General features: G+C 44.7%; 1 protein-coding gene across 3 annotated transcripts in view; it reads left to right on the top strand.

Annotated features, from left to right (window-relative positions):
- The window catches only part of PHF21B (PHD finger protein 21B), a 170,427-nt gene that overhangs the window by 129,171 nt on the left and 26,036 nt on the right, over positions 1-15,220 (top strand). For all 3 annotated transcript variants that reach the window (XM_054834565.1, XM_054834555.1, XM_054834544.1), the window contains one exon: positions 14,775-15,125. In XM_054834565.1, the coding sequence (XP_054690540.1) occupies positions 14,775-15,125 (351 nt within the window). The remainder of the gene's footprint in view (positions 1-14,774; positions 15,126-15,220) is intronic.

Below are 15,220 nucleotides of genomic sequence, written 5' to 3'. Positions count from 1 at the left end.
AGCAGCCTGCCCCTTTTACAGGCTGTCCCCTCCTTTGCAGTTCATCATGGTCTATATGTTCCTCTCCTGCTCAAAGCTTACAGAAAAGTTTAAAATTTCCATATTGTTTCCCAGTGGGGAACTCCCTCCATCCATCAAAGCTTTCTGCTTGATGTTTTAAGAGAGATCAAGTTTTCATCTACAAGTGAGAAGTTTGGCTTCTAACTAAAGGGCTTTAAACTGAAGTTGCCAGAGGAGGGGAACCTCAATCCACCCCACTCCTACCAGTTTGATGCCAGTGCCAGCAATAGATGCCCAGAGCCTGGACAAGGATCACAGGTCAGCAGGAGAGCACCTGAAGTGCAACACAAAGGAATTCCAGCCAGTAGGTCAGCTTCACTGGGGGCCCAGCTTATGCCTCTATGCAAACGCACGTAGCATGGGGAATAAATGAGAGGAGTTAGAGATGTGCACACACGTGCAGGACTATGATCTCATTGGCATCACGGAGATGTGGTGGAACGGCCCCTATGACTGGAGTGTTGGAATGGCAGGATACAGGTTCTTTAGGAAGGACGGGCAGGGGAGATGAGGAGGGGTTGTCACTGTCTACGCTAGAGTGCCTGGAGCTCCACCTGGGGATGGATGAGGAGCCAACCGAGAGCTTATGGGTCAGGATTAAAGGGAGGGCAGGGACAAGTGACGCTATAGTGAGGGTCTACTACAGGCCACCCGATGAGGAAGACCAAGCAGATGAGGCCCTCTATAGACAGATAGGAGCAGCCTCCTGTTTGCAAGCCCTGGTCCTCATGGGGGACTTCAGCCACCCTGATATCTGTTGGAGGGACAAGACAGCAGGACATAAGCAATCCAGGAGGTTCCTGGAATGCATTGATGATGACTTCCTTGGTAGAGGAGCCAATGAGGAGAGGTGCCATGCTGGACCTTGTTCTCACCAACAAGGGGGCACTGGTGGGGAATGTGAAGCTCAAGGGCAGCCTTGGCTGCAGTGACCATGTAATAGTGGAGTTCAACATCCTCAGGGCAGCAAGGAGGGTGCACAGCAAGCTCTCTACCCTGGGCTTCAGGAGAGCAGACGTTGGCTTCTTCAGGGATCTTCTAAAACCTGACTAGGGACATCAAGGGCAACAAGAAAAGCTTCTATAGGTACATCAGTAATAAAAGGAAGACTAGCAAAAATGTGGGCCCTCTCCAGAAGGAAATGGGAGACCTGGTTACCCAAGATATGGAGAAGGCTAAGGTACTCAACAATTTTTTTGCCTCAGTCTTCACTGGCAAGCGCTCAAGCCACACCGCCCAAGTTGCAGAAGGCAAAGGAAGGAAATGGGAGAAGGAAGAACTGCCCACTGTTGGAGAAGATCAGGTTTGAGACCATCTAAGGAACCTGAAGGTGCACAAGTCCATGGGACCTGGTGAGGTGCATCCATGGGTCCTGAGGGAATTGGTGGATGAAGTGGCTATGCCACTCTCTATCCTATTTGAGAAGTCATGGCAGTCTGGTGAAGTTCCCACTGACTGGAAAAGGGAAAACATAACCCCCATCTTTAAAAAGGGAAAAAGGAAAACCCGGGGAACTACAGGCTGGTCAGTCTCACCTCTTGTGCCTGGCAAGATGATGGAGCAGATGCTCCTGGAAACTATGCTCAGACACATGGAAAATAAGAAGGTGACTGGTGAGACCCAGCATGGCTTCAGTAAGGGCAAATCGTGCATGACAAATTTGGTGGCCTTCTATGATGGGGTTACAGCGTTGGTGGACAAGGGAAGGGCAACAGACGTCATCTACCTGTACATATGCAAAGCATTTGACACTGTCCCACAAGACATCCTTGTCTCTAAACTGGAGAGACATGGATTTGATGGATGGACCACTTGGTGGATAAGGAATTGGCTGGATGGTCGCACTCAAAGAGTTGTGGTTAACGGCTTGATGTCCAAGTGGAGACCAGTGATGAGTGGCATCGTCAGGGGTTGGTACTGGGACTGGCACTGTTTAACATCTTTGTCGGCGACATGGACAGTGGGATTGAGTGCACCCTCAGCAAGTTTGCTGACAACACCAAGCTGTGTGGTGCAGTCAACAAGCTGGAGGGAAGGGATGCCATCCAGTGGGACCTTGACAGGCTTGAGAGGTGAACCTCACATGAACCGCATAAAGTTCAACAAGGCCAAGTGCAAGGTTCTGCACATGGGTAAGCGCAATCCCAAGCACAACTACAGGCTGGGCGGAGAATGGATTGAGAGCAGCCCTGAGGAGAAGGATGAGAATTTCACATGACCTGACAATGTGCGCTTGCAGCCCCAAAAGCCAACCATATCCTGGGCTGCATCAAAAGAGGCGTGACCAGCAGGTCAAGGGAGGTGATTCTCCCCATCTACTCCACTCTCATGAGACCTCACTTGGAGTATTGCGTCCAGCTTTGGGTCCACCAGCACAAGAAAGACATGGACCTGTTGGAGCAAGTCCAGGGGAGAGCCACGAAGATGATCGGAGGGCTGGAGCACTTCTCCTATGAAGACAGGGTGAGAGAGTTGGGGTTGTTCAGCCTGGAGAAGAGAATGCTCCAGGGAGACCTTCTAGCAGCCTTCCAGTACCTAAAGGGGGCCTACAGGAAAGCTGGGGAGGGACTGTTTACAAGGGCATGGAGTGATAGGACAAGGGGTAATGGCCTTAAGCAGAAGGAGGGTCGATTTAGATTAGGTATTAGGAAGAAATTCTTTACAGTGAGGGTGGTGAGGCACTGGAACAGGTTGCCCAGAGAGGTTGTGGATGCCCCCTCCCTGGAAGTGTTCAAGGCCAGGTTGGATGGGGCTTTGGGCAACGTGGTCTAGTGGAGGGTGTCCCTGCCCATGGCAGGGGGGTTGGAACTAGATGATCTTTGAGGTCTCTTCCAACCCAAACCATTCTATGAGTCTATGGTTCTATAAATAGTCAAATGCCTTCAAAATACATTTAATATAGCCATAAATCTGAGTGATGTAAAGCTGTCATTCCTCAGATACAGCTGGATACAGGTGATCTGGGAGGCCACTGTAACTAATCTGCAGCACCATATCACTGTGAAGGCTCTGCTTTGTGTTAACTGTAGGAGAGTGCATAGTCATCTCTGGCAAATTTTTAGGGTTGATAGGAATCTGTGGTGCAGGAGAACTGGAAACTTCATAAGGAAATAAAAAAATGCCAGAAAGCAAGGCCATGTAATACCATGAAGATACATAAAGAACTTATCTTCCCTCTTCTTCCTCATAGCTCTGAGAAAACAAGCGCCAAATTAAAAATTATTTTGCAAGTTAAGGGGCATGTAGTATCTTTCAGTAAGAGCTAGAAAAAATGCAGAATTAAATCCTCTCGCAGTTCAAGTCTTCTCAGCTATTATGCATCAGACTTAGTTACAGAGCAGGCTGGCTACTCACCTCCTTTTGTCCCCCCTGGGTGACAGGCATGGCTCCTGTACCTTGCTCTGAGCTAGTGGCACAGTCCTAGGATTCTAGGACTGACTTTCTGAGAGGCAGCTTTACCACCATCTCCCAAGCATATTAACAAGCAGGGTCCAACAGAGTTTGGTACCTTTACTCTGGGTACCCATGTAGCAGCAAATTAAAGGGACAGCTTTGTCAAAACAAAGCAATGCTCATCACTCCTCTACCTATAAGTTCATAGTATTTTGCACAAAGACTTAAAGCAGTACAATGTCTGTACTCGTGCGTGTTAGCTGTAGCTGAATCTTGTTCTGCAAGGTATTGCACCTTCCCCAACCTCCATCTCTGCAAAGTCTAGCTTTAACAGTGAATTGTGTAGAGCCCTAATAGCAATGAAACCATAGCAGCAAAGGCTTCAGTAAGCCCACCTGCGTGCCGGCCTAGGTACTCAAGCAGCTAAGTTTAGGCATAGTTTGTGCCAGTGCAGTGGCAGACGCAGTGGCAATCACCTAAGCTGGCTCAATCTTGTCTGTATGTGCTGCTGCCTCTCTTCTTCTCTATGGAGGGGAGGAAGGCCTGGATGGATCCCCGTGGAGATCCTTGCCATGTTAGGATCCTACTTGTCTCTGAGTCGTCCTCTGGAAGTGGCTTCTCTCTTAGCCAGACAGATTGCACTTCTCTTTCAGGTGCATGTAGATAAGTGGGATTAATTTGGATCAGCGTCTGCATTCTTGACAGCACAGCGAGTGCTACCTGACATTTCTCCTTTTGGCCAGTCGCATCATCTCTTTGGGATTTCAGACTCCCTTTAGACTTAGATGTAGGCATGAGAGGAATAAACGTTGCCCGGCTGGTGGGACTCCTCCATTTAAGGGCCCCTTATCACATCTGAAGGAGTATTATATTTTTGATGCTTTCATTTCTCCTCATCTGGACAGGCCCTTTTGATTTACCTCTATGCAGTCAAGCAGGAAAATGCCACACAAGTAAACTGAGGCACTTAACCATGCTTATGTAAAATAATACATCCAGCTTTCTCATCTTCCACATTCGTACAGATACTTGTCATTTATTTTGTTCATTTGAATGGGTTTATGATATGACCCCCTGGGAGCTCTTCCATATGGGGAATGAAGTTTCAAAATCTACACATTCACAAATGGCAGCAAAATCCCATCACTTAGTGCAGAACTGCTATTAAATGGTGAGCAAACAAACATTAGTTACAAGTTCATTGCACAATACAAACAATATTTCTTTAGGCATTCATTATTTGCCAAAATAAGCCGCTTTGGCAGACCTTTTTTCTTTTTTTTTTTTGTTTGTTTTACAGAATATGAAGTTATTTTTGCTTTCATCAAATGAATAAATTTTCTGCTATGAGCTGTGATGTTTGGGAAGTTAATTCCAGATAGTCTTTCTCTTCTTACTTTGGCCTTTGAGGTTTCCAGCTGGGTGAGATGTTTTGAAACTGCAGACTCTCCACTGCACTCTGAGAGGCAAATCCTGGCGGTCCTCTACTCAAACACATGGACGATGCACTCTCTTACTCTTGAGCAGTTCCTCTGCTTTGTGGCACCCATCAGCTGTAAGGAGGGGGTGGCCTTGTGGCAGGTTGGGGCTCCAATTTCCAGCTGCAGTGCAGACAGCCTGTATGTTTTGAACTGGTTTACATGAAAATTTGAGTCTCACTGTAGCCACCTGAAGGCATGTGGGAAATCTTATTTTCTGTTCTTCGAATGGAAGATTTTAAATGAAATGGTGAAGATATTAAAATAAACCTCCCATTTTGTTGTCAGTAATTTGGGCCCAATCCAATTCTCATTCAAATTAATGGAGAGACTGTGATGATTTGAATAGCAGCTAAATCAGATTATAATGCTATTTCCCTGACCTATTTTTCCAGTCCTGGTTGAAGGTAGGGCTTGGGATGGCTTTGCTCATGACGCTCCTGATTAGGGTAGAGCAGAGAGTCGTGCAGCAGACGCCTGCGGCGGAGCTATCACGCGGGTTAGCGGAGAAAAGAAACAGGTACGCACAGCCGCTTTAGAGGAAATGTGCCTGGTTTTCGATCAACTCTAGCCAGTTCTGCTGTCAAGTGCTGCTTATTTTTTTTATCTTCTGGACTGATTTTAATATCCATGTTTCAGTAGGGTCTGAATTTGGTCACTGGGCTGCAGGTGGCTTTGGGACCGGGGCTGTTTTGTTACCATGTGCTTGTTCATCGCTGGGGTACTATGTGAGCCCAGCCAGAGCCATCTCTAGATGTTCCCAAAACTTCAACGCACATTCTCATTTCTAAAATTCCTTGTCATAGTTCTCATGAGCGCATTTCTACTGATAGCCGCTGCTTCTCTTCACGTGTGTACCAAAACCAACCACTGCTCCTGGCTTCCCCGGTGACAGGGCTTCTGGAAGATTTCTTGAAAGGAAAACGACTCCTGTAGTCAAAACCCAAGTTGTGTGATGCCGCTGTGTACTGTAGGAGAAATGTGTTAACAGATCGGTCTGTGGCAAAGCCTCTCTCTGCATCATGCAAGTCTAAAAAAGCCCATTATTTTTAAGTGTAAGGTGTTAAGACTGTGCATAGCCATTAGAAAATGGAAAAATATTACTAACTGCAAGTCAGCCTTTTGTGAAACTGGAAAAGAAACTAACGGATATGCATGTTTGTATAAAAAGTTACACGGAATTGTGCAGCGGAGAGACAAGAGCACTTTATTGTTTGTTTGAGTATGGAATAATTGAATTGGGTAAAATCGTAATTACAATATCAGAGGAGAAAAGGACTATAATCCCCTAAGGGATGTCATGCACCTTTCTGATATATAACCCTCAGCACTTCCAGGGGGATGTGTTGGAATGCTAGTGGAGGAGAAGAGAGATAATCTAATTCAAGGTAACTTAATCAGCGTGGTATATAACCAAGCTAAGGGTTTTGCAACAGTATTTAATATTCATTGACTGTATGCTTGCAGAAAACAGAAACAAAATTGCTTTTTCAAAAGAAAGGCAAAGGCCTGACTGAAAATGTAGTCCTTAATAAATATAGTTGTTAATCTGTTTTATTCTATATAAGCTTTTATGCTATGCTTGTCACTGTATTTGGAGCACCTTCCTGTAACGTGTTAAGCACAAAGATTAACATCTGTTGTAAGCTATTTCTTCTCTCATCCTTTCCCTTTGGGAAGAAGTGTGAGCAGCTGAGAGTTCTGGTTAGGGTTCCTTTTTACCAGTTTACTTATTTTAAATAGGCATGCTACTATTAATTTTATGCCACTGTATATTTCTGTCAGAGGAGTATAACAGAAAATGTTTATTGTAGAAAGTGATGAGGTTCGTGCTCTTAATTTGGAGAGAAGAGGGTTGAGACGCCTGCCTGTATGAGCATTGGCCTTGCTGTAGACACTCCCCGCACCAGAGATATATGGCCACCTTGGCGTTTCATACTGAGTCTTTACAGGGAGAGCTTTGAAAATTGGGATGAAAACACCGTACTTCATTGAAAAGTTTGTGGGAATCTCAGTTACACGCTAGTGGATAGGTTTGATAGGTTGCCTGTGTTGCTGAGGGAGGCATGGGTTTGTTGGAGCATCTGAAGTGCTCCGTGGTGTGTATTTTACACTGCTGTAGTACAGCCATGAAGGCATGACTAAGGTGGCGCGATAAGAACTGTTCCTTGTGGGTGGTGGTATGCCCGAGGTTGGCACTGATGAGAAATCCAGTCTTCTGCTGTATGGAGAAAGATGAATGTGTGTGGTGTATCGAGGGGGAGTACACCCAGATGCCATTTTTCCAAAGTACCTCCCTCTGTTACCTCTGCCTCTCTGAGTTTCAGTGTCAGTTGTCTGTTCTTAATGAGAGAACTGATCCAGGGTGGTGGGGCAGGAGCAGCAGACCTGGCTGTTACTGGTGCTCACGTCCTTCAGATGTTATCAGTGTCGGGAACATTTTGAAAAGGACCTGGGAAGACTGATTCCCGTGATAGTCTGCAAGTAGGAGCCTGAAGTATCCATACAACCCCCAGGAAAGATTCAAGCCATTTTAACACCTGACATGGTACCTGTTGCCCAGGTGAAAACTCTCATATTTCTCCACGTTGAATACTGCTTTGCAGAGTATCAGGAAGGCGAGAAGAAACGTCCCCTCTCTCCACCGATGCCATTTGCAGGTACGCTTCAGATCCATGTCTGGCTTGGGTCTGGGCTGCGCTGTGCCTCTGAGTCTCCGTGCCCGGTGTACCAGCTTGCGGTAGGGCTCTGGCTCAATGACAGGTGGGTAGGAAGGTTTTCTCCGTCTGCAGTGCCTCAGCAGGGGCTTGGAGGAATTCACTGCACTGCTTCCTGTCCCTAAAACCTTCTTTTTCATCCCCTTTTGTCTGAGCTTTTTTGTGTGCTTCCCTCTCGCTCAGGCTGCCAGTAAACACAAACGATTTTAGTCATTACTTTTATTATTATTTTGTCTTTCAAGTTTTTTGATTTTGGCGAGTAAATGAGTTGAGGCTGGTCAGATCATTATAATGTGCCATTACTGCTGCCTAGAAGCAGGAAAAGCTCTTAAAGTGACAGACAGTACAAAGCAATGACATCCATGGTCTTTGAAGTGACACCAGAGTTTGAGTCCAGTGAGTGCCCGGCTGCGTGGATTAGTCCAGTGCTCGCCTATGAACGTGGACAGATAGGAGAAAAGCAGACAGATCTTCACTCCTGTGTGCCTAAAGGCTTCGTGGACACTTTATATTTAAATTGAAGTAAGTTAGTCGTAGATGTGTATCTGCGAGAAAAGCAAGCCGACTTGTGATGCTGAAAAGAGTAGAAATAGAAGTAAGTTATTGACTGGTGTGTATAATCACAGTCTAGCTTTTATATTTCTATTGTAATCCTAAACAATAAGGATTAAATTCTTTCCTCAGAGCACATAGATAACTGCATATTCAAGGACAGAATCATTGTGCAGAAGGAAAAAAAAAAAGCAGAAATCCTTGTCAACTTCAACCCCTACTTGTTGTTTTTTGGAATAATATCGATTTTAATTTGCTGGTTTAATGGTAGTTTTCCCCTTTGCAAATGGAAAAGAGCCACTTAATGAATCATCAACTCAATAGCAGCAATGCCAAACCAGAAAATATAGAGAGTATAGCTGAGGAGAAAATGTACGTTTCATTAGCAAAAGTCAGTCAAGTTCCTGTGAAAATACAGTTTTGTGTTCAAAACACCGATAAGATTTTTAATAAAGAACTCCCACCTGACTGCCTTATGCCAACATCCACAAAAAGCAGAGCTGGCGGATTCCCACACAAACATCCTTCTCAGCAAAACTTCCATTTCTGTAGTATCAAGCAAAGCTGAAAGAGAAGGCAAACGAAATGAAACAGCTTTGTCTTCTTAAAAATTGCACAGGGGTTGTATTATCTGTGTGTCACCTTTACGCTAAAGTTGGCTGTCCATGACTAACAAATTGAAATTCCAAAGCACAGTAAGTATACAGTCCAGTGGAAAATGTCTGATACAGTGCACATAATTTGAATACATGTGAAAATACCACAAAGTGATTCTAGGGTTGCGTGGCATGTAACATGAGAGACTAGGCCTCATTTTGAGGTGCTCGCTGCAGTTCTGGCCTTACTGAAGCCTATTCAAATTTGCTGTTGGTTTCAGTCAGATTCAGATTTCTTCCCTGGCCCTCACTGTCCAGAGCAGCAAGGACTGGAAACGTGGGCTGGAGAAGTCGCTGGGGTTTTGCCCTGCATTTCGTACCACTCTTCTGTGGCTTCCCAGGCCAACATTCCAGGTAGATGCGAAGGAGAGTCTTACGTCGTACGTGGACGCAGGATTCACTGAACCGGGTCACCTGGCCTGGGGTTTCCTCATGATACAGGCTGAGGAGTAACTTCCCTTTTGTGCAACCCCATCAAAGGGAAAGAAGAAAAGAGTATGTGGATCCATAGTCATGTCTGGTTTTAAATCTTTCCATGTGGCAAGAAAATAAACTGTGTTTATTTTGACTGCGGTCTCAGAGCAGGCTGAAGACCATAGGAGCTTATTGGGAGAGGAGCCCAAAATCGAACAAGCTGGAAACGCTTGTGTTCAGGTCAGTTGGGCAACCTGCATTTTAGGGCGTGTCATCGCTGTAAAGTTACGCAGAACCTTTTCTTTTGCATCATTTTTATTGATTAAAAAAAGAAGAAGGAGAGAGTCGGTCCTCAGCTGGCATAAATAGACACAGCTTTACTGAAGTCAGTGTGCATCTGTTCATTCTGGTGAAGGATATAATTACCCCATATTGCACTCATTTTATCAGCCATTGCTAATGTTTTCCGTGCGATCCTCTAAAGCTTTTCAAGAATGAAAGCTCTGTCTGCTGCTCCCAGCACTTTGCCTCTCTGACATATGAATTGTGCCAAATCCATTTTGAGTTTTTGTTTTTAAGCTCTGAGTACAAGGGTGAAGTGAAAATAAAGTGTGAATAATGGTCTTTCTCTCAAAGGCAATGTGATATTGCGTTGCACTGAAAAATTTACTCTCGTACAGATCGGCCCTGCCAGTATGAAGGGCTGATTGATGCTGAGCACGATCCAGCTGATATCCGATATTGGGGAGGGGGAGGGCTCTTCAGTGTTGCTGACAAAGCTATAACAAGATCCAGGGACTGGAAGCTGAAGTTAGGCAAATTCAACCTCGCAATAAAATGCCAGTCATGAGCATAATAAAATATTATAACAGTTTATTGGGGCTCGTGATGAATTCATCGTTAAGAAGTCTTTAGTATTTTCTTTTAAAATCAGTCTTCAGTTTCTGGGAGAAAATCTATGGCCAGTCTGTAAGCTGGAAGATCATGATGATCCCTTTTGGTTTTGTAATTGAAGTGCTCTTGTTAAGTTCCTTTCTTCGGTAGGCGTAAGGAGAACACATTTTCCAGAATTGCCCTTAACAATTCTCATAGCACCTGCAGATCTGCACAGAGATAACTGTTCTAATTAAATCCTGTCCTTTAGGACCACATAGGATTGCCCACAGAGATGGGAGGAATTGTGTGCTTTCCTTCCCTTCTCCTCCTTTTCCCCCATACTTGTTTGGGTTGGATCTTGAGGGCTTATTTTGTAAAAGTTTTTCTTTTTTACCTTCTTTTTCTTTACTACAGCGTGGGAGCGGCTCACCTGATGGGATGTAGCTCGGGAAATAGATTGCCCATGATCTCAGTTGCCTTCATCAGCGGTGACACACATCAGGCTCTCCCACCTCTGTCACTCAGCGGTTCGTTCACCTCCACGATATCGAACAGTTTGTGCTCTTGAGAGCAGGAGTGATGTTTCGGTGTCATGGAAGCCTTTGGGCTTCCTATAGGGACCTCTGGATGGAGCTTAATGACACGGGATATACAAGAAGTCATATTAGTCACGGGAGCCGATTCCCTCCTGATCTGAAGCTCTGTAAAATATGTGAAATTAGAGGTTGCTGAACAAAAGAGCACTCTGCACATCTCACAGGATCGGGCTCCCTGTTATTTCCCTGTCTGAAAAGCAGACAGCTCCCACCTAGTGAATTCTCAGGTCTGGGAATGTCTTCTTGAACAGTGTGCTCACCTGCAGGCTATTTGAGAAGTACCAGAGGTGTCTGAATATTGCCGCCTAAAATCAAATGTTTCTGTTATTGTGGGTACTGAGGAAACTCAGGAACAACACAAGTTCGTGAAATCATTATATTCAAGAAGAAGCTCTCTCTTCTCCTGCATTTAGAGCCCTGGTAGTATCACATTCTGTTTTGACAGCTGTCAGAAGTTAAATGAAAGATATTTGGGGAGAGGAGGGTTGAGATACTGGAGAATTGTTATTTGCAGCGCTCGCCAACAGTTGCAGTTTTCACTTGGTAACATGCATGCTGTCTGTTATTTATTCTCTTTTCTTTTCCTTTGCTAAACTTTTGCGCCTTTTATTTCTGTGGCTCTTGTAATGGGGACCGGTGTCATCCAACCTGATTCAGTTTCTGTAGAATCGTAGGCTCGTTTGTGATACCTTGCGTGCGAAATGCAGTCCGTGCCCTGCCCTAGTTTTTCTCCAGTTCTTCAGTGACTGTCAGCTTCCAAACTTCCGCTACTGCCACTGTCCTCCTTTCATCTCCCAAATTTAAGCTACAGTTTTGCCATGAGGAAAAAGAATTTACGCTAGCTCTTTCCTTCCTTTTTTTCTTCCCCGCTGACGCCGTTTATTCTCCCAGATTACTGTAGCAGTTTGGTTTTTAACGTGAAGCTCTGCTAAAGGTCTTTCACTTCGCTGTTTATTGAGTGCTTACACTTGGTGTTTATATTCAAGGGGGAAAGGTTCATAAGTGTTAGAGCGCTGCAGAGGGAAAGGAGCTTCTCTGCTTGCTTTCTGGTTTGGATTCATGCCTGCGGGCTCTAGAAATAAACATTTTTTTTTAACGTTAACTTATTTTAGCTTTAACTCAGGAGCACGCAAAACTTTTTTCTGTAGTCAATCCTTTTTATTATTCTGTAATTGCAAATAAACATGCTCTCACAACGCTGGCTGAGCTTGCCTTGCAGAGGCTTAGGCTATGCAGACCGCTATACCTCCTTTGTATCACACGGTGGCAGAAAACGCCTGGCGTATGTTCTTGCTCTGTACCAGTTTGGTAAGTCCTATCAGCTATTTCAGTATGCAGCGCTTTATAGAGAATACGTTCCTTTGGAAAATTAAGTCTGTTTAATTGTCTGTGCAGGAAGAGCTTATTTTATAGCAAAGTAATATGCATTCATCCACGACTGGCAGAATGTGTGTTAAGGGTGTGTATAGGATTCATTGAGGTATTACATCTGACAGTCAATATGTATATCTAATAGTGTAGAAAAGATAATTAGATAGCTGGAATATATATAGGCATTTAGTTTTAATTAGGCTTTTGATTAAATATAAAAGTGCAATTAAGAGTGACAGATACAGTAGATCCTGGTAGACTACATGACAGTTTTTGGCTAGAAAAACTCCTGAGCCGATTTTTTGTCAGTCTTGGTTTTTCCTAAAGATCTCAGTGACTGTTCTATCGAATCTTTGATCTGAAGATCTCCTTATTCTTTCTCTCTCTCTCTGTATGTATGTGCTTATCTGTTTGTGTGTTTACAGTATTTCTGTTGGTAACAGACGTTATATTAATTTACAAGAAAATTATTTTGTTTGAAGGAGAGATGGTATAATTTAGATGTTAGCAAAACAGCTAAGAATTAATTTTGGGGGGGTTTAGCCATGACAATTCATTTTAACTGTATTTTGCCAAGCTTCTCAGACTTTCTTTTCTGAATAATGATACTATTTCTGTGAATGTGTCTCTGAGTACATGAGGATGAGCAATTTGTTGAAGGCTTACATATGAGAGACTTACATAAGATATAACATAGGAGGGAAAGGATATTATTATGAAAATATAGAAGTAGATATTACACAATCTGCTTGTATAACTGACACTGATACCGACCGGCACGAACAAGTTGCTTGAAGTATCATGTCTCCTATTGCACTGAGCTGTTGTTTATGTTATAAGCCTTAGTTTTGCAGAAGGCCTGGGCAGAGATGGATTTAAACTGATCCTCTGTCCACTGCTTTTGAAAATAAGACCATTAACTAATTATGGATATGAAGCTAATTATACACTCCTCTCTTAAACATCCTGGCCAGGGTATTTGTCTGGTATCTTAACTAAATAAATCATCATTACATAAAGTGGCTGGATAGAGGAAAAAGAGAAAAAAAAAAAAAGCACCCTTCAGTTACTGTCAGTGTATCTTGAATATGGTTAGTCATGTTTTAGCGTAGTTTTGCATCATTTTGCGGTGGGTCTGCGAGGCCTTCCAGCGTTACCCTGAAGTCGTGAGCCGAACACAGCGGCTTCCTGGCTTTGTCAGGAGTGTGCTGCAGGACCTGGGGCAAGCCCTCCTCCTTCCTCTCCTTCCGCTCCGCTTCCTCTCTCGCTTCCCATTTCCCTCGATCGCCAGCAATCGAGACGCTCCCGAGCAGGACCGCGCCTCCGCTACGTGTTCGTGCCGCTCGTAGGTGTTTAGGATCCTACTGGCAATCGAGGGCCGAGTTACCCAAACACGAAGAGCTGGTGACACGCGTGTTGCCGCGCTTAACGCTCGCCGCGGGGACAACCGGGTACGGCTCCTCCGTGACGCGATAGAGGATGATGGCCGGCCTTGAAGAGCTGATTTTTCTGCACACCAGTTAATCCCTGCCTTTTCATTAAATTGCTTACTTAGGCTCGAGATCGAAGTCGGCATGGTTGGAAGGGCTCCTGTAGACTGCGGCGCGGTGACACGGGCAGCTGTTTCCCATGTCTGTCTGTTACAACTTGTCATTTTGTTTCACAGTATGGAAGGTGCGGGAAGTGACAGGATGAAATAAGCACAGAGGGAACCGACTGTTTTATGTGGCCGTGTTAACGAATAATCTGGGAGTGAAGTTAACTTCATGTGAAGCGGTTTAAATTATTTATTTTCAGTCCTGGAACTGTACTTAACATGTTGTTAAGGCAGAGCCATGTTGACAGGGTGACGTTAATTACCCCACTGGAAGCGCATCACATTAGCTGAAAACAATTGTTCGCAGCTCTCATTCACGGCTCTGGGTAAAGCCGCAGCCTTCGCGCATCTTGGCAAGCAGTTTGTTTCCCCCTCCATCCGTTGAAGTTCCTTCTGCATCCACCCGCAGCTGCAAGCTAGCTCTTCGCTTACAGCAACAAAATAGGAAGTTTGATGGTTGTGGGTTTCTTTTTTTTCCCTTCTTTTTTTTTTTTTTTTTTGGTGAGCTGAGCGACTGCATGATTAATCTCCTCTCCATTGGACATGGCACATCTCAAAAAAGTGAGGATCTTCATTCAGCGATCCACCACTATAAATGCATATGCTTACTGTTCCTGTAAATGCTTTCCCACAACTCCCTTAATGATTTGGTTCCTTAATTCATAGCAAGAGTGTTGTGTCCTTCAGAACAGGAAATTATTGCACCTGGGGTTTCCATTCTATGCAAAGGCTTTGGCTTAAACATCCCTACTGAGAACTGGATGTGACTTGAGTAACGTGTATGGATGTGTGCTAATAAAAGTGAGGAATTGACTTTTTCCTCCCTTCTCGTTCAGCATTGCAATGAGTTGAGGACTCCAAAATGGCTCAACTGAGGAGTGCTGGGAATATATCTACAAGTAAATGAATGGCTGGCTACTTCGAGTTGCTACAGTATGTTTGTCTAGATGCTCCTGTTCCACGGTTAATGCCATTAGAGATTCTACTGGGAGAGCACACGTATGCGGTGTTTATTCGTTAGGGCGTGAGGCTGTGCCTAGTAACGTCTAGCTCTCTGTTTGTAGGTTAGGCCAAAGACCCTGATTCCAGACAGCCTCCCTATCTCCCCGTGCAGAGACCAACCTTCCAAGCAGCCTCCTACCTTCCAGAAGGCAACCGTAGTCAGCATCAAAAACCCCAGCCCTGCCCTCCCGACTGCCAATAACACCGTCAGCCATGTACAGACGCCTAACAGCCAGTCACAAAGTGTCACCGAGTCTACGGCTATTTCATCACCTCTGAGCAGTGCAGGTGTGGCGTACGCCATCATTTCCACCTCCCCCAACAATGCAACTCCTATCAGCACCAGCGCGACTGTCTCTGTGGTCAACGACAGCATTAAAGTGCAACCACTCCTCATTAGTGCCGACAGCAAGGTAGGTTCTGCTTTTCCCGGCATTTTTTTTTCTTTTTTTTTTTTTTTTTTTTTTTTTTGGTTATCAAACACAGGAATTACGTTGCAGACGTAAGC

This window comes from Grus americana, chromosome 1, assembly GCF_028858705.1.
Source record: "Grus americana isolate bGruAme1 chromosome 1, bGruAme1.mat, whole genome shotgun sequence".
NCBI classification, from domain to species: Eukaryota; Metazoa; Chordata; class Aves; order Gruiformes; family Gruidae; genus Grus; species Grus americana.
This window is presented reverse-complemented; position numbering and strand designations above follow the sequence as displayed.